The following is a 20,342-nucleotide window of genomic DNA, read 5'->3' on the forward strand; positions in this document are numbered from 1 at the left end:
ATAGTTTGTTCTGTTTTTCTAAATCCAACACAACTTTCTTCTTCTTTTAGGTTCAATAAAATTCTGTTACAGACACATACCACATTGTTTTTACTACCCTTTTCTCCATTGACAGACACCTAGGTTGATTGTTTAATTTAAATAGAGCTGTAGTGAACATCTATTTGCAAGTACCTCTATGATATGTTGACTTACTGACCTTAAGGTAAATTATTCAAGAGTGTTATTTTGGGTCAGGTCTCAGTCCCATCTGCATGTCCTCTCCCGACAGTGGCTGGTTGAGTTTATATTACTACCAGCATTGCATGTGTGCCTTTACCTCTATGTTGATTATCTTTTGCTCTTATTTGTTTTCTGAAAGATAGCTATTATGAGTGAATAAAATGGAATCTCAATGTAATTTTAGTTTATATTTTCCTGGTGGCTGGCTGATGAATATTCTTTTTAATGTTTATTGGGAATTTGTATTTAATCTTTTGAGAACCATTCATTCATTTCACTAGTTCATTTATTAGCTGGGTTATGTGCTTATTTGTCTCCACCTCTGCATATGACCTTCTGGGAATCCGTCATTGACACATGAGCCTCTGGGGGACATTTCCATATCTAAACCACAATAGATAGATACATTTGATTAATGAGATCAAATGTGTTTTCAAGGTATTTTTATTCAAAAGTATTCATTTCATTTCCTCCAACATTTTTTATGTTCATTCTGTATATTAATCAGGATTCTCTAGATTGACATAATTTATGGAATCTCTCTCTATTAAGAGAATTTATTGTGATGACTTATAGTCTGTAGTCCAACTAACCCAACAATGGTCAGCTGTGAATGGGAAGTTCCATGAGTCCTAGTTGTTTGAGATGGTCTTCTATAGAAGTAGGTTCCAATAGATATACTGGCTAGTAAGTGAAAGCAGTAAAAAAAGAGTGAATCTTCCTCCTTCTAATGTCCCTATGTAGCCCTCCAGCAGAAGGTGAGGCCCAGATTAAAGGTGGGCGCCACTATGCCTGGATATGGATTTGCTCTGTCCCAGGCTCATCTCAGAGATCTGCTTGTCTCAGTCTCCTGGGATGAAAGGCCTGTACTACCTTGCCTGGGCCTAAACTTTTTATGGCCACCATACCTCAATATCTCCATGCCAAGATCTAGGTCAGAAACTTGTGTCTTTCAGCCCAAGACCTGGATCATAGGTGTGCCCTCCAATTCTGGATTGCAGTTTATTCCACATAAAGTCAAGTTGACAACCGGGAATAGTTACATTCTGTTTAAATGAAACATGGTGAGAAATGAGAGAGTAACAGTACTAAGGATAAATAATAATTAGTCTCAGTTCCCTGTCATGGGGAAAGTTTTCTGAGAGTTTAGGTGAAGAATTGAAGTCTCTCAGAGAGCTTTGGAACATGTAACATGATTCCTGGAAGTTAATAAATTATCATCTTTTCTTCAATCAGGACATGAGTGGTGGCTGGTTGGTGGAGTTTGTCAGATGTGCCGACCTTCATAGGCCATGTTGCAGGGTTAGACTTGGATCCCAGTCCTGCAAGCAACCAACACATTGCTCGAGAAATGTAGGCATTCGTTTGAACATCTAGGCATTTTCTCCATTATTAAAAATTTTAAAATCCGTTAATGTAATTTCACAAAATTTTTCAGTTCACATATTAGGTTCTGTTTCTCCAATGTCCCTTCTCTAACAAAATAGTGGAATTTCAAACCATCTCTAGTTAAAGTTGTCTGTTTAAGAGTTCTATCATTCCTTGGAGTGTCAAAATTTCCATGAGCAGACTTCCTAAAACAAACAAACAAACAAACAAACAAACAAACAAACACACACACACACACACACACACACACACACACACACACACACACACACACAAACAGGTTATTTCATTGCTCAGTTCCTTCACTTGAAAGCCATTTGTTGAGCATGTTGATACATACTTATGGTCACAGAAGAATTGACATAAGTAAGTGTGCTCTGATATTTGACTCTTTGTCATTTAACTTGTGCAAGGATTTATTAAACAGGATAAATTCAAGCAATAGTGTTGGAGCACTGTAAAATACAAATAAATATAAGAAACACCAAATAGAAGAAACAAAAACTGACTCTTGTTGAGTCTCCCACGGTAGATAATTATAAGAATTTAAAAATCAGGTTAGCCAGAGCTTCTGTGGGAGAGGAGGCAGGAGAGGAGACATTGTGCTTTTTGGAGAGAAAAATGGATTATGACTTTAAATTTGAAAGAAAGATGGATTTCATTGTTTCTTCCTGTAGAGAATCAAGTGTATAGATATTAGCTTTAAGTGGGTAACTTTTACATTGTTTCTCTAAAAACAAACAAACAAAAACCAGACAGCATTATGTGTATGCTGTTATTTTAAAGTCTGTGTACTGTTATTATAGCTGACATGAAAAAACAGATGTACTAAAACATCCCCACATTTGCCTAGCACAGGGTAATCTTCATATTGGCAAATCTAATCATCTTTGTCCATATGCAATTATGATTTCCACAAGGATCCTCAGCTGGATCCCTTCAGCAGCAAAAGGTTCTGGAGCATGTGAGCTGCCAGCTGGATCCTTATGTTTGCAATTATAATCCTCTCTTAATTGTATATCCGATTTATTTCACTTATTACAGTAAATACATATCTCCCCCCTCCTGCTAGGTAACTTTTTACAGTTATTCAGTTTCAACAATTGTCTCAGTTCCCAGATTTAGTACAATGTAACAATCATTTAGTCCTACAAAATGATGCAGTGAGCATTCTTGCTCATTGCTTTTCCTCTTTGGGGTGATTAACTGTCATTTCAGTTTCCCATACACAAGCTTTTATTGGATTTCGGGTTTTAAATTAGTCCACAATAATAGAGTTTAGAGGAACCTCCCCTTTGCAGTGTATAGCTGCACTTACTCCTAACAATGTCTTCGCTGATATTGATTATTGTATTTTTCAAGTTTGCTTTATGGTTTATATGAGAAATGATTTCTCATTTTAATATCATAAATATTTATCTTATTCTTTCTCTCTTTCTGGTGTGTTTGTGTGTGTGTGTGTGTCTATTGGACTAATTGTTGATATTTCCCTTTAGGCAGTCATGTAGTTGAACGCATTTCTGTTTTTATTGTGAACTTCTGGAAAGGAACAAAATCAGATCTCTGACCCAGCTCTCACCACTGAGAATGGGTATCTGAAGATGCCACGTAGGCATTAGTCTCAGAATCACCGTGGTATTTCCTTTCTGTTTTTCCCATTTTCTCCCTCCACTTACATATTCATTTTTTGAATTAGACCATTATGTTATTTATTTCTTTATTCATTTTGTAGACAGTGATTGAACCCAGGGCTTTTGCATAGTAGACAGGTACTCCACTACTGAAAGATTATGCCAGTCCCCATGCATTTATTTAAAATTTTACTTTATTTTGTGATGTAAAATCTTGATCCTTTCTGAAACAGGGCAAGGACATAATTAAATAAAGTAATATTAATATTTGAATCATTTCCTTAGGGTAAGTTTTGAAAAGGAGAAGCAATGGCTATTATGTCCTATTATATATCAACCTCGTGAAAAAAATTTCTGCAGAAAACTGAGGTGGTATAATGCAAGAATGTTAATATCTGGTGATTTATTGCAGACATAATATCAAGTGAAGGGTCAGAATGCCAAGAGGAATAAGGCATTAGGTTGCTCTGTGGAGGGTTTCATTGCAAAACCAGGTGCGTCAAAGGCTATTGTCATGTGAAATTTTATGCAGTAGATAATTTTCATTAAAGTTTCAATTAAAGTAGTAAATGCTAAAATTATACATCGGTAATTAAAGAGATACTCATTTGCTTTAGATATCAGACATACAAACAACAACACTTCCGTTCTATTCTTAAAATAGAGGAGAAAGCTAAGCTGATTCTGAAAATGAAGGGGGAAATTGACCTATTTCTGTAAGGGGTTTGGGCTGTATGGGTCTTGAGAATCATTTTCAACACATAGTAAGCATTTGAACAGTTGAGCAGTTCAGGATTATGCTTTCTGATACACAGCATGGAAAAGAAAGATGAGTTTAATTGTCCAGGTTATTTTCTATGCTGCCTCTGACGATCAGTAGCAGCCTAGGCAAAGCTATCACCCACAATAGTCCTGGAGGTTCCCAGGCTGTATGAGTGTGCCCTTAAAGAGCTTTCTTAGCAAGATTTTTGAGTCAACTAACACAGATGTTTTTGTGGTGAATTTTTACTTAATTCAACCTACAATTTAACAGTAAAACCTAGTGACTGGTGTCTATAGAACACTGAAAATTTCTAGCTAGGAACAGGGTGTTTCGGGGACCTACAAATAAATTATATGCATGATACAAGATAGATGTCAGTATTATTTTTGTCTTAGTTGACATTATTTTTGTCCTGGAAGAGAGAACAATTCTTTTAGATAATACCACTTAATATTTTAAGACAGATATACTTTTCTCACTTCTCAAGTCCCAGTCTAGTTTTTGTAGAATACGAACTCACTATACAATGAGTGTGCTTTTTACCTTTAGATTTATTTTCATCAATGTGACTATGTGTGTCTATCTGTTTGTTGTTCATGGAGTTGAGAAGTGAGCTTCAGATCACCTGTGGCTAGAGTTACAGGGAGTTGTGAGCCACCAAATATAAGCGCTGGGAACCAAACTCGGGTCCTCTGAAAAAGCAATACTGTATTTCAAATTTTGTACATCATAATCACTCAATTACAAGCCATTTTCTCATTGGAGTACAGCTAATTAAGCCTAGGTTCTAAGGCACCCTTATAGGGAGAGTTGTCAAGATTGCCTTTGGCATAGTTTTGAAAAGTTATGACTAAATCTTCGGAAGTAAAGAAAAATAAGATGTTTATAAGTGCAAAGTTCTTTCACCTTGAATTAATAGCAATTTTTTTTCACCAAATCTTGTTTGGAAACCAGCTATCATTGTTCAAAGAATAGGAAATGTTGCTGAAGAAGTGTCTTTAATTTGTTGACAAGGCTATTTGATATTACTGATATTGTAATGTTATACCCACATACAGCACATTGCAATTATCTATCATTCTTTGTGAACAATGACACTAGAACTATCCCTGAGGGGTATAGAGATATAATCATTATTCTCATTTTCTAGATAAGGAAACTGAAATGAAATTCTTTGCCTAAGGTCAAAGAACAAATCATGGACAGAATAAGATTAGGGCAGAGAGTTCTCAAATTTCAATCCTTGGCTCAACCAAGGAAGTCATATTGTTTTACTCGGTGTGGGAACTGATTTTTATCATCAGAAGCAATAACGCTGTGCCCACATGATGCCAAATGCCAGAAGACATGCTGAAAAATAAGAATTTGCTTAACCATCCATTTATTTATCCCTAAAACAACAGGCTGCTTACTATGCTAGTTATTTTTCATTGAAATGACTGGATGTCTTTGTGCTTCTATAATGTTATGTTCTGGGGTTTCTCTCTGGAACTGTCTTTCAAAACATCTAATTTTGGCATATCTTGGCTTTTATACTTATTTGACATATTTGACTAACACATTACCTGTATGATAGAGGTAGGACAGATTTTTCTTTGATAGGCTTAAATTATATAATCTCACAACATTCCTTTCAAGCCAAACCACCTCTTCTACTGTTTGAGGCTGGGTGAAACGACCTTACTGCTAGGACAGAACTGAGCTGGACTTGTCAGCAACTGCACATAAAATATGCCTGGCTGTGGCAAACGATCTAGATCACATTGCTACTCCAGACTCCCAAGTCAGTTTACTCTGAGGGCCAAGGGGCCAGCCAGGTGGTCTGTGGTGTGGTCTGTACACTAGTTAGATGCAGAAATAGAATGTTTTGAACAGTCCAGAAACCTTTATCGTATTTCTGATACAGGCTTACTTACGTATTTCAGTAGATGCTAATTCTTATACATGTTCTGGTAGATTAATAAGTTGACAGGTGAACATCCCCCACCCCATGTTAAATAGCACAAATGAGAAAAGAAGAGGTAAACACAGGATCTGTATTCATTCAGATCTGTCATGATGCTACTGAGTTTTTGATGGATGGTTCAAGTATGCCTTATAGTTGGCATTATTTATATATTTTTTTTGCAGTTCAACTACTGAAGTGCCTAATTTTCTGAACCCACAACAACTAACACTGAAAATGGCACAAGCATGGTTCTCCATTTATAGGCTACAGAATTTAGAATAGGGTTAATTCCTTAAATCAAATCGTAGGAAACAAGGAATATAAACTTATTTCTTCCCAGTTTTAAGACCCCTGAATTCACTGCAATTCAGAATGACAATTAGTAACTCTAGGAGCTCTAGCAAATTGAAATTACTTTAAAAAATAATATATATATATATATATATATATATATATATATATATACATATACATATATATATATATATTTAATTTGACTACTCACAAATACATATACTATCAAAAGTACCTTCATGCTGACTATGAGGTATTAAATTTCTCTGCTGTAACTCCTGTGGCCAAATTTTTAAATAATATATGTTTTTTAGTTTTGTTCAGATTGAATATGAACAGTTCATATTTGCTTTGTCACGTGGCCCGTAACAGGAGTGGAATAATGATATATTTTCACTGTTTTTCAAAAACCAAGAAGTTAGATGTCTTGAATGAGTTTGTCTTTTAATTGTAATTTATTAGTCTGTATTCTTTCCTTTTAGAAATAAAGGTTCAGGGCTGGAAAGATGCTTTAGTATGTAAAGTGGTCGCTGTACATGTTTGAGGGTGGGGATTTTGATCCTTAGGACCCATATAAAAATAAAATGCTGGGATGGTGGTACATATCTGTAACCTCAGTGTCTCTCTCTGTCTCTCTCTGTCTCTCTCTCCCTCTCTCTCTCCATCTCTGATTCTCTGTTTATCTCTCAGTCCCTTTCTTTCTCCTCCTGGAAGTGTGTGTGCGTGTTTGTGTGCACTCTCTCCCTGTGAGTGTGTGTGTGTGTGTGTGTGTGTGTGTCTGGTGGGGTGCAACAGAGACCTGGACATCCCTGATGCTCTTTGGTCAGTGTAACAAAAACAAAACAAAACAAAACAAAACTCTAGGTTCAATGAAGTGAGAAACTTTGCCTCAAAAACAAGAAGGAGAGGGAAAGAAGCAATCATGCCACTGACCTCTGCCCTTCAGCTTTGCACACATTGGAGAGTGTATCTGCACACATATGGAGACAACAAATGTTCATACACACAGAATGAGATTCTAGGGAAGTTTTCTGATGTTTTGAGAGTGTTTGTATATTATCCATTTAAGTTTGCATCAGACCCCTCAGTAACTTATGTTTCAGTTGTAATTCACCAATTGATGACTTTTGTTGTTCATTTCAGAGATGTTTGTGTGAGTTGTCATTCCGTCCCGCACTGTGCTTGGCATTGGAAGTGCATAGGCTATGTTGTTCAAGAGATACCTTTATTGTCAGTGTATTTCAGTGTGTTATCTGATAGAAGCCAAGAGCTTGAGTGGACAGGCTTGCTGACGGTGTTAAGTGGATATATATATATATATATATATATATATATATATATATATATATAGAGAGAGAGAGAGAGAGAGAGAGAGGCAGCTGCTAGGCTTAGGAAAAAATGATTCAAGTGAAATTCAAAAAGTTCAATATGTGATTTAAGTTTTATGAAAAGACTGCAGACAAAAACAAAACAAAAGTACAGAATCCAGGGAGAGAAAGCTATGGGCATCAGAAAGACCTGCACATGGATGCAGAAACATTTGAGAGGCTGAAGCTTGCTAAAGTCCACATTTAATTCAATGTTGATGACATCAAGGTCTGGGGCACTGGCATCCATTTCGTTCATGTATTAAATTACAGCCTGCATTGTTCCTCTTTTGAAGTGATTCTTTATACCATGAAATAAAATTATTCATACTGTGCTTGGAAACTTTACCTGCATTCCAAAATATTAGTACCTGGTTAAGTTAAAGATTTCAGACATATATTCATAAAGATCTGGCAAACATTTACTCAAGCTTTCTTTATAATCAGTAGAAAATTTCACAGCTCTATCAATCATTGAGATTTATCCCTTGATCGAGGAAACAATATAGAGTATTTTAACTCTTTCTTCATCTATTGATTTAAATCTCTTGCTTGGAAGCTTTTTAATCTTTTGTGGCTCATTAAACAGAAATCCATAAATTTGTGTTTAATGTACACATAGTCCACTTCAATTTGGAGCCATGAGATGGTCCATCTTGTTTAAAAATGAGAATTAAAAGAATCGCTTTTCATCATTTCCAATTACAGATCTATTGGCTTGCTAGACATCCCAGCTATAATTGATGCACTTTACTTTTTGATAAATGGCAAAGCTTAAATTTTCAGGCCAATAAGTTATATAAATTGCAGCTATACTTTATATTTTGCTTCCACTTCTCGTATTTTTTTTTTATTACATTGTGGAGAAACGAATTGGGACTGACGTGGTATTGTTTACAACTCTCTTCGATTTTTTTTTTGTTAGCCTTTTAATCCAGATAAAGGAATCTATTATGAACTAAGTTTTCCATCATAATAAAAGCCCTTCTACTTGGAGATGGTGATGCAGGTCAATTAACCTTGACCGAAGAGTCAGTCAGTAGCATTGGTAATTTGCTAGATCAGGGTATAAGGATGTACACTTTACACTTAAAACTATAACGTAAGGCAATGATATTCTCTTTAAGAGAGCTAATTGTCCAGTGTGTTTTGTATTAAAAATAAAAAGAGTGAAAGGAGGTTTAACCCAAATTCAGATGGTGTCTTTTTATTGTAATATTATCTTTTTATAATCAACTTAGTCAATTGGATCTTCTATTTGGAACCTGGTAGTATAGAGAGCAGTGGTTCTCATACTGTGTGTTGCAACCACTTTGGTGGTCATACAGTAGATCTGCATATCAGATATTTATATTATGATTCATAACAGTTTCAAAATTACAGTTATGAAATAGTCCTGTATCGCTGACCCCAAGAACTAAGATTTACTTCCTCAGGCAACACTGTTTTCCACCGGCTTGCATCTCTTTTCAGGCAAATTTCCTCCCTGCTGGACACACAAATTGTATCAGTAGTTTAAAACTGCATCATCAAAAAAAAAAAAAAAAAAAAAAAAAAAAAACCAAAAAAGGTCCAGAAAAAAAAAAGGTGGTGGCAAAATTGTTTTTGTCTTCCTTGGCTCCTTTATATGTCTTAGAATTGAAGCTTCTAGATAGCGCTCTCTGACTTGGCATTCCCAAGATCAGGCTGGGCTTTGAGTCTTTCTGATTCTCACCTTGCTAGGAGAGCAAGGACTTTCTGGAGTAAAAAGGATTGTTGCTAGCAAGAAAGAGTGATTAGTGGCCAATGACAGAAGAAAACTTCGCTGGTCATTCAGCCTACCAGAGTGTAATGCAGGTTATTGTCCATGCAGATGCAGAAGGATTTGCCTGTGGACTTAACAATATTGCAGGGCAACGTGTAAACTGCATTTTAGGCTCCATAAAACCTCTCCTACTGCATCTGTTGGATCTTTCTGCTATCAGTCTGCACAGAAGGGTGCCTACACAGTGACATGCACTGGCACTGTGGAATCCCTTCTAATACTTCACTCTGTTTCATTCTTCCCATTATTAGATTTCCTGGGGTAAAAAACCAGCATGAGTTGAGTTTTTCTCAACACCTTGTGCTGTTATCTCTGGATGCTGTGATTTCTGAGATAGATCAAGACTTTCTTGCTTCCATTATTAGAACAGCATATTTAATTTTATGGCTTTCTTCAGTGATGCTTGCTCGCCTTCCAAGCTTGGAATGTTTTACTGTTACTCTTAGTTTTTAGTTTGCGTTCTCTCTTTCCGTCAATCTTATCTTCTAGTGAGTGCCCCTGTTTCCCCACCACAGATTTTGGGTGTGTCCTCTTTGAAAATTTCATATATTCTGTGACGAAGTTGAAAGATATCAGTTTTATGAAAATTTCATTCCATACAGTGACAAATCACAAAAAAGTTTTGGGTTCAGAGACGCCTTTATTGACAGGATTTGTTTTGTGTTCTAGTTTTAGATGAAGGTGTTGTAAAACACTACAGAATAAGAAGGTTGGATGAAGGTGGCTTCTTCCTCACCAGGAGGAAAGTCTTTTCAACCCTGAATGAATTCGTGAACTACTACACCACAACAAGTGACGGGCTGTGTGTCAAGCTGGAGAAGCCATGCTTAAAGGTGAAAGTATTTCAGCTGAGTTCACTTGTCATTTAGATTAACACTTTCCTCTCAGACACTGAAGCACTTGTCATTTGCTGTCAGTTCATATAACATCACAATCATTTGCTTACTTAGAGCAGGAGTGGGGAAACTATTATAGTCAGCACTATCCCATATTCATTTTAAAAGAAAATTTGTTTTTTTTTTTGTTAATTATTTTATAGGAGATGCACTGATTCCTTTACTATCTTTAGTTATTTTGTGCACTTATATTAGATCAGTGGTTCTTGACCTGTGGGTTATGACTCTTTTTTGGGAAGAGTTGAACAACCTTTTAACAGAGGTTGGTCACCTAAGACCATTGGAAAACGTAACTATTTACATTACGATTCATAACCATAGCAACATCAGTTATGAAGTAATAAAAATAATTTTATGGTTGGGATTCACAACACGAGGAATTATATTAAAGAGTCACAGCATTAGGAAGGTTGAGAACAACTGTATTAGAGTTTGATAGCTGCAATAGAGACATAATATATGCAGTAAACCTGACAATGAGTTTTACTACCCATAGTTCTCCTGTGATCAACAGACAGAAGCAACCTAGGAGGAAAAATTTATTTTGTCTGCACACCTGGGCAGAGAGCATCATGGCGGTAGGAGTTTATGTTTGAGCAGGTTCATGGAAGATAGGAAATATATAAAAGGGAGAATACAGAAGGGAACCATATAAGAAATACAGCTCCAAAGAAATACCCCACTGCCATCCAATAGACCTTGTCCTTTCTTTAAGCATGCTTAGGAATCATGATCATAGAAAAGCACCAAGGATCAAGCCGTTGATTATACCAGAGCTCTTCTCACTTAATTGGCTTTGGAAATACCAACAGAGAAGTACCTAGAAGTTTAATTAATCTCTTAGGTTAGTGGTTCTCATCCTTCCAAATGCTGCAACCCTTGAATAGAGTTCCTCATTCCAATCATAAAGTTATTTTTATTGTACTTCATAATTGTAATTTTGCTACTGCATTGAAAAATACTGTAAATATTCTGGGAGACAGAGGTTTGCCAGAGGGGTCCTGATAGACAGGTTGAGAACAACTGTCTTAGGTGTATCTCAGTTCAATCAAGTTGATTATTCAAATAACTATTACAGTACTCTGATATATAACTGGCCTCACCAGTTTTATTTACTGAAGATGCCTACTTCATGCCTCAAAATTTCTTATTAATTGAGGTAAGTGAGTGAATAGAAAACAAAGAGAAATGACAAAAATGGATTGGAAAATTGATGGTTTCATTTTGCAAAGAGATGTGATGCATATAATAAATGCTACAGTCAAGGAGTGTAGGAACGACTTGTGAGGGAGGAAGGGAGCTTTTCTAGGTCAGCTTCACATAGAGGATCCATCAAGGCAGGAGGTAGAGAAGTTCCTGCAGCCTCCTGCGGGGATGACACTGAGCATGGGTGGGGTGGATGGACACAGCACTGGACATATGAGAGAGGGTTGTTTTAAAGACTTAACAGTACAGATTTTAATTTACCATATTCGGTATTTAGAGTCAATATTTTCCTTAAAAAGTAGAGACTATTTTTCCTTTTTTTATTGGTTATTGTATTTACATTTCAAATGTTATCTTCCTTCACAGTTTGCCCTCCAGAAGCCCCCTATTCCCTCCTCCCTCCCCCTACCTCTATGAGGGTGCTCCCCCACCTGCCCACCCACTGCTGCCTCAGCCTGGGTCATCGAGCCTCCACAGGAGGGGCTCCCCTCCCAGTGAAGACATATAAGACAATCCTCTGCTATATATGCAGCTGTAAACATGGGTACCCCCTGTGCACTCTTTGGTTGGTGGTTTAGTTCTTGGAAGCTTTGGGGGTGTGTGTCTAAAGACTATTTTTCAATCAAAATGTTATATATGTGAGTGTGCATGCACTTAAGTACTATAGTGTGCATATAGAAGTTAGAGAGTGGCTGTGTGTAGTCATAGAGCTCCTTCTAACTCTACATAGTTTCCAGGAATCAAACTTAAGTCATCAGACTCACATGGGAATGTTTTTCCTCTAAGCTAGTGCCATAACTTATTTCTGACAAGTATTCTCCTTTTTCTCTGACAGATCCAGGTACCAACCCCTTTTGATTTGTCATATAAAACTGCAGACCAGTGGGAGATAGACCGCAACTCCATACAGCTTTTGAAGCGACTGGGATCTGGTCAGTTTGGAGAAGTTTGGGAAGGTCTGTGGAATAATACCACTCCAGTGGCCGTAAAAACGTTAAAACCAGGTACGAGAATGTCGAAGGTTAAACAGCACACATTGATTTTCTTTTTATTACAATTCCCATCATAAATGCCGTAGACCTCATAGGACAGCCAGTGCTGGCAGTAGGCAGGCACTGCCATTGTTCTGCCCTAGGCGACTAAAAACTATAGAGAGCTTTTAAAATAGGAAGACAAGGGCATGTTCATCCCAGTGAAGCTGAAAACACCTCTAGTTCTTTCTTTTCAAAAGTTAGGATTCCATCTTCTTCTTCTTCTTTTTTTTCTTTTTTTTTTGTAATTTACTGGCAAAACATACTTTACCAATCAGATGTAGGGGCTGGAGATATTGCTCAGTTGGTAAAATACTTGATGCACATGTGTAAGGTCCTTACTTTGACCACCCCCTAGCACCCATGTGAAAAGCCAAGGATGACAGCACACACCGGAATTCCCAGCACTGACACAGTAGGCCTCTTGCTGGCCAGCCAGTATTGCTGACTCTTTGAACTAAAATCACAGGGAGGTTTTGTTTAAAAAAAAATGAGTGTGGGATAAGGGGTTTGCAAAAGGAAAACCAGGAAAGGGGATAACGTTTGAAATGTAAATAAATAAAATATCCAATTAAAAAAATATAAGAAATAGAATGATAAAGACACTTGATGTTGGCATCTGGCTCACACACACACACACACACACACACACACACACACACACACACACACATACCTGCATACATACATATACACACAATCAGATGACAAGCTAGAATTATTCAAGGAATAACATTCTTTATTAGAGATGAACTATACATGATTAAAATAGTAATAATGCTAAGGCCACTCTAGCAAAGTTATTATAATAATTAAATTAGGTCATTGGTAGAGACACATTGTATAGTTCTTGGTTCAAAGTCAGTCATGAAAAAGTATATTGTTATTGTTATTATAATGTTAGCAAATGGCAGAGCTTCTGACCCATAGTTGTCATTGTTGAATTATACTATATAGAAATGGCATTCTATAGAAGTACAATATGAGTCTCTGGCTGCCTCATATCTACCTCTGATAACACTGCAAGGATCGTAACTATTGGGTAGACTACAGTGTTCTGTGAACCTCTATTATTTCCTAGTCCACAGTGCTTACATTTTTTTAGAAGCCTCCTATTGACTGAACTTAAGAATTTAGCATCTCAGATGTTAGTATGTATAGTACTATGTTTCCCACACTCCATGTTAAGGCACATTTGGGAATCCCAAGGAATTGACAAGAGGAGGTAAGGGACATTGAAAGTAACATATTGAATATGACACAAAGTTGTTGCATTTAAGAAGTGTAGGGTTTCAGCTTTTGATAGGGTTGTATTATTTTTGTTGATACCATATTTGTGAATCATTTTAGGTACATTCTTTGACAATGTGTGCATGTATATAATATACTTTTCAAATCATTTTAACACACACCACTATATTTTCATTTCCCCCTTTACTCTCATTGAATTGCTTCTTCCCACAAGTATCTCTCTATTTTTATGTCTGTTTTTTTGATGATGTTGATAAACTAAGGTTAACCTAGTTGCTTGCAAAAGTATGGATAGGCATGATATATTCTGGAACATGGGAGACTTATTAGTGGCTATACCACTGAAGAAAATGACTCTTCCCCCCGCCCCCCCCGAAACCATTAACTGCCAGTAGCTCTCAAGGAATGGGTAGAGCCTCATGACACCTTTCCACATCTATGACAGAATATTGACAATTGTGAGCAGGTCTAATAAGGCAACTACAGCTGTCTTGGGCTTGTGCGTACAGCAACACTATCAGAACATAATGATTCATAGGAATCCTGTATATCCTAGAATGTCCTCTGAGCCTTGATGTGAAGACTGATAATAGATGTCCTGTTTAGGTGAATTCTCACCAAATCACTTATTAGAAGTACTTTGACATTTTATGTGTCTTTGCGTTAGCCACTGCCCACCACATAAAGAAACTTCTCTGACCACAGCCACAAGCGCGAGCAGAACTAATCTAGGAGTATAAACATTTAGAAAGCAACTCAACAGTATGTTAATCTCAGCAAAACAAGAATAGTAAGTTTCTCCCGAAAACCTATTACCCCACTAGGCATAGGTATGCTTTAACTAGGTTCCTAGTTCAGGCATAGATTTCCTCTCACATACAGGGCCTCAAATCCCATCAAAAAAGCATCTGGTTATCACCGTAACAGTCTTGCTCCCATTGCCTTATTGCCTATGGTAGCACAATATGAGGTGTCAGCCTCATATCTAGCTTTAATAATGCTGCAAGGATTGTAACCACTAGTTAGACTACATCTTACCTGGCAAGTCAATATTCTAGAATGCTGAGTCTACAGCTGAGCAAGACTGAGAATGGTTCGCTTCCTTAGCAGCCTGCCCAGCATCCTCTCCCAGTCCCCCAAACTGTGAAAGCTGTAAGAGTGGAGAGAAAGCTTCCAGCTTACTTCCAGTTTGATTTCTCTATGCCAAGTTTTGATGACTGCTCTCATCAAATGCAAAATCTACACAAAAAAATCAACCCAGACTAGGTCATGAGGGAGAGCAGCACTTGATCTGATTGCAACATTTGAGAAGTTATGTGGTATTCTACTCTGATTGTGCTACCTTACAAAGTAATTCCCTATCTCCTTTTAATTTCCCTGTCTGTATTCCGTTCTCAGATAGCCGTTAGTTTCCAAGGAAAATAACTTACAGTTGTTTGGATGTAACTTAACAATCAAATGATGGGTTAAATGTTTTTATTGTGGCATGGGGCATTGTGAAGAGAACCAGCTGAGACATTAAGTGTGCTAGGGACAGAAAATGTTGGAGTATTGTAGTGTGACATGTCAGATCAAGAAGTTTTGGGGTAAGATAAATCCAAGTTCAAACTTGGCTTTATCTCTGTGCCTCTGGATAGTTCATTAAACTCTCTGTATTTCCTCATCAGGATGTGGGAATCATAAGAGTTCACCATTGCTAGAATCTTATGAGGACAGATTAGACCAGTGGCCACAAAGGTTCTTAATGCCATAAGTTTTTTTTTTTTTTTTAAAGTGTTAGCTTCCAGCTCCAGACAGAGCTCCCAAGCATAGACTTGGAATACAGGAATTTGGTTCCAGCATTCATATCTGCTAGATGAAATATCAGAGAGACACTTGTATGTGGCTAGATGTCACCAAATGAGTGCAAGTGAGGACAGTCTGTTTCAGTATTGATTGGTTCACAGTCACTATGCACTTCTACATGATAATCTTGTTGACAACTGAGCTGAAACTTCATTGTCCAATCTAAATTATTCTTTTAAAAAGATAAACAGCAAGCTGTCCTTCCTAACATTGCTCTCCATGGAAAGCTTTCTGGAGGTCAAAAGAGAACAACAACAACGAAAAATGTCATATTTCTTATGTCAAAAAAGCCACGATAGTTTGCTTCCCAATAGGAATAGTTATTATTGATTTACAGTGTAATAGCAGCAAACAGCTTTGGTGATTGGTTAAATGTCTTCACTTTACTGAGGCCATTAATCAATCTTAGCAGCTATTTATTGCCTAGCAGACTACCACGCAATAAAGATGAGCCTGAAATCAACTCCCACACTAACTTTGACAGGCAAAAATTAATATTTAATGTTGCATTACTAGCTGGCTTGAGATTGGGACTCCCTTCCTCTGGTCAGCTATAGCAGGCCTGGCCATGAAAATTCTGAGTAGCTCTCACCTGCAGGGGCTCCTATTGTGCTTCAACTTCAGCTCTTAAGTTAGTCTGACTTGAGGATTGTCTAGGTTCCTGTAGAACTTGTCTGAATGATGATTACAAGGGCTACTGTCACTTCAACCTTCATGAGTCAGATATATCTTTTGTATTTTTTTTCTTTTGAGGAGAGGGTCATACTATATCTATATTTGATAAAGGTTATTTTTAATCACTATTAAAAGTGATTTGGTATGATTTATGTGTCTCTTTTATTGCCGCCTACATTTTTCTACTACGATTCTAAATTTTAAACTTTTTGATCAGCGGTAATGCTGGCACTGAGGGAGCTCATAAATAGCTCCCTTAAGAAGAGAATAGCTTTATTTATTTTCTTCTTTACAACCCTGTCTTTTCTCCCCAGCCAACACAAAACACCATTAATGTGTTCAGTTTCTCTAATCAGTAAGAGTATGTGAAATTACCACTATCACCACTATCACCACTATCACCACTATCACCACTATCACCACTATCACCACTATCACCACCACCACCACCACCACCACCACCACCACCACCACCACCACCACCAGTAGCAGTTAGTGGGTCAAAGTGTGCTAGGTACTTCTGTAATTCTGAAGTTTAGAGAGATCAGCCAACTTGCTTAAGACTACAAAGAGAGCTAGTTGTATAGCTGCAGTTGAACTTTGAGCCTGGAGGCTGAACTTTGCAAGGGTACACCATTTCACTGCTTAGTGTAAAATAACCTCACATTGACAAACAAGCTGCAGTGCAACCCTTACAGTGTTGAAATGTATCTATTGTCTTGGTTTCCATGCCAACCATGAAGTACTTGTTGAGAGCAGAGATTGAATGGAACGATGTTCTAAGTGAATATAAAGATATGATCAATCACAGTAATACCTCTGAAACATTACATACTAAAAACAAGAGACTTGAAAATTACTGTTGACATGTAAACTTCAGGCATCTTTCCTTCTCCTGTTTATTTGATATTGACTCTTTGATACATTGTATATGAGTTAGAGTTCATTTAAAATTAGAGTTAGAGTATCATTTAAAATCAATCTGTTAATGGGTTTTCAAAGGAGGCTTCAGAGCCCCAAACCTTTAGGCCTTTGATGGAGGAACTGGATGGATAATGTAGAAGAAAAGGTTGAGTGCCAGTTTGACATTAAAAATGTAAAATGGTGAAACACACTGTTAGCTTTTGGAAATGTCCCTGAATATTTCTTAGTAGGCTTACACCTGATATATCTATAAAGTTAAGGAAAGGAATATGGCAAAGTTTTAAGTTTTAAGGTGCTTTTCAGCTGTTCCCAGAGTGGGTACAAAGGATAGGGCAGAAGTCAGTCCTCTCTGGTTCTAAATCCAAGATCTCTGGGTGGAGTAATTAAATATTCTTTATCTGCCTGTATTTGTGTTAATGGGCACTCTCCCTTTATGTGAAGATGCCTGTCTCATGTCATCAATTACACTGTCAGTATCTCTCTGTTGTTTCATTTGTCATCCGGACCTGAATCCACTTGCTCTTCACCTACACATCGTAGCACATAAACTGCATACCCCTGACACAATGGCACATGTAGTAATTAGGTTGCCCTGGCTGAACTGATTTCATTCTTTGATAACTCTGAAGATTTGTGGCACTGATGCTCTTAGGTTATCAAGAGACAGGAGGCAATCATGGTGTTTCCCACCAGGCTGCTGTGGGGATAGGAATGCCTCAGTGACATAAAGTGATTTCCTCCTCTTCTTGTTTCAGGTTCAATGGATCCAAATGACTTCCTGAGGGAGGCACAGATAATGAAGAGCCTAAGACACCCAAAACTCATCCAGCTCTATGCTGTTTGCACTTTAGAAGATCCCATTTATATTATTACAGAGTTGATGAGACATGGAAGCCTGCAAGAATATCTCCAAAGTAAGCTGAAGACTTAATAAAAGGAGGAAAAGGAGGAATTCAGTTTAGCTAGTCCCATAAATGTCAATTTAGTAAGCCTCCTATAACCAAAAGATGTTTAAAATGTGTGTGTCTGTAAGAATGAATGTTAACATGACCAGCTCAACTACTATTTAATGGAATATGTTCGATGTTCTCAAAAGAGCAAAAATATTTATGTAGTGGAAAATCTAATTGTACACAATAGACGCATTGGAGCACTTAAATGTAGTGTGGGAAATGGGTGAGTGGATATTTTGTGTTTCCTTCACCAGCTAATTGAACATTATTAGTCATGAACAAATATTTTCTGTGGAGTACACTTTATGGACCTGGAATACTTTGGAGAAAAATTTTTAAAAAGTTATTTGAGGCTTTGTTTTTATGTGTGTGTGTGTGTGTGTGTGTGTGTGTGTGTGTGTGTGTGTGTGTGTGTGTGTATTCGAAGCTACTTCTAGGTCTACGCAATCTGAGAAATTTCAGACTAAAAAGCAGAAATATAGTATTGCTGTATCCCTGCATTTGATTCTGGCAGTCACAGTAAGGGCACTGCAATATTTATCACACATGAATAATTCAAAAATAATAAGCACTGAAACAAGATGTTCAGAATTGAGATAAACTGCCAGCAGAACAATTTGTGCTTGAAAAATAGAGACTTTCACTGATTTTTACAGTATCAGAGCAAGACTGATAGACTTGTGAGCAGGTGAGAATAGTTGGGGGGAAGAGTCCAGGAGGAGGAGATTTTTGAGGGGCACTTGTGAATCTGGTAATTCTAAATTTCAAAACGAGAAAGACTGAGACAAAGATGTGTCCTACACAGTACTGTGTAAAACCAAAGTATATGTAGCTCCCTTGCCTGTGGTCACCAAATCTAGCGTCCTCAGAGTAGTGAATCACCACAGGAGACTTAACTTCAGCCATTGACACTTCCTGCATTAGTCCCAGGGCAAAGCAGAAGAATTTCGGTCATAGCTAATAAAGTACTTAGCAAATGTCACTTATTAGGTAGAACTGTGAATTCCCTACATTTAGGCCTATTGTCAGCATTGAATTAATTGGTTTTCTCTAACTTGTCTTTGGTTTTTCTCAGTCTGTGATTCCATCTTCAGATTTCTCACCAACTGATAGTTCTTCCAGCTAAGATGCTCTCCTAACATAATTCATTGTCTCATTAATGTCATCTAGTCACAGTGTTTACTCCCATCCTTTTTTTTTATTTTCTTGAACATATTTATAATTGTTATTTCTAAATCATTGTCCTGTGTATCATCTGAGTTGTTTTCCCAGGGAACATTAGTACTGTGGTAGTACTAATTTTTGGAGAAGATGTATTATTGGTTTTCCATATTATAATTTTTTTAAAGGACCTAGGGTTCTGGAGGTAGGTTATCGGTAGTGATTTTTGGTATGTGTATTTGTCCCACTTGTGTAGAGTAGCTGTTTAGATCTTTCTTTGCTACTACCCAAACTTGTCTGGTTATGGGCCAGCTGAATGGCCTTCAAGATTCAGTCCTGGGGCCACTCAAGTGTCAATGTACAAATGAAGTATCTGAAGTACTCTAAGCTTAGCTAGTTAGGGCTAGGTGCAGCTTCTGGTGACAGCAATGGCCCTTCTAGAGAGTTAGCAGGTACTTGCTGAAGGTACTCAGAAGTCAGTGGAAGGCTGCACCATTATGCAGCTGGTCCTTAGGTGGCAGGGACTGAGGTCACAGTGGGAGTGGGTAGTGCTACTTGTGGGAGGCATGTAAGTTTTGTGGGATTCTCTGGTGGTTGAGGCTGAGGTTGTGACAGAAGTGAGTGTTGCTAACTGGGGGAAGTTCACTAGGCTTTCTTAAGACCCGTAAGTGGCTAGGGCTAAAGTCTGTGTTCTACTGTCAGTGGACATTGCCACCTGAGGGAGATGCACAGGACTCTGCCTATTTCTCTGGTAGATGAGACTAGGTTCTGTTTACTTCTCAGTTCCTGAAAGTCTCCACAGACATTTCCATCTGAGTGAGTGCTTGGCTGGATAGAAAGCTCTGTCTGTTTTAGTTCTTGAACAACATCTGATTCACAAGGGTGTATTCTAATATGTGGTGACTGGCTGAATAATTAAGTCAAGATCACCTATAAACTAATAAAATTGGGATTTGGACTCAACTAATTTTGAGACTGAGGT

The 20,342-nt window shown here is 37.5% G+C and overlaps 1 protein-coding gene across 5 annotated transcripts in view; it reads left to right on the plus strand.

The window, feature by feature from the left end:
* Positions 1 to 20,342, plus strand: part of Frk (fyn-related kinase) — a 127,833-nt gene that overhangs the window by 90,411 nt on the left and 17,080 nt on the right. For all 5 annotated transcript variants that reach the window (NM_001159544.1, NM_010237.3, NM_001358769.1 and 2 more), the window contains 3 exons: positions 10,088 to 10,251; positions 12,356 to 12,524; positions 18,002 to 18,160. In NM_001159544.1, the coding sequence (NP_001153016.1) occupies positions 10,088 to 10,251; positions 12,356 to 12,524; positions 18,002 to 18,160 (492 nt within the window). The remainder of the gene's footprint in view (positions 1 to 10,087; positions 10,252 to 12,355; positions 12,525 to 18,001; positions 18,161 to 20,342) is intronic.

This window comes from Mus musculus, chromosome 10, assembly GCF_000001635.26.
Source record: "Mus musculus strain C57BL/6J chromosome 10, GRCm38.p6 C57BL/6J".
Taxonomy (NCBI): Eukaryota; Metazoa; Chordata; class Mammalia; order Rodentia; family Muridae; genus Mus; species Mus musculus.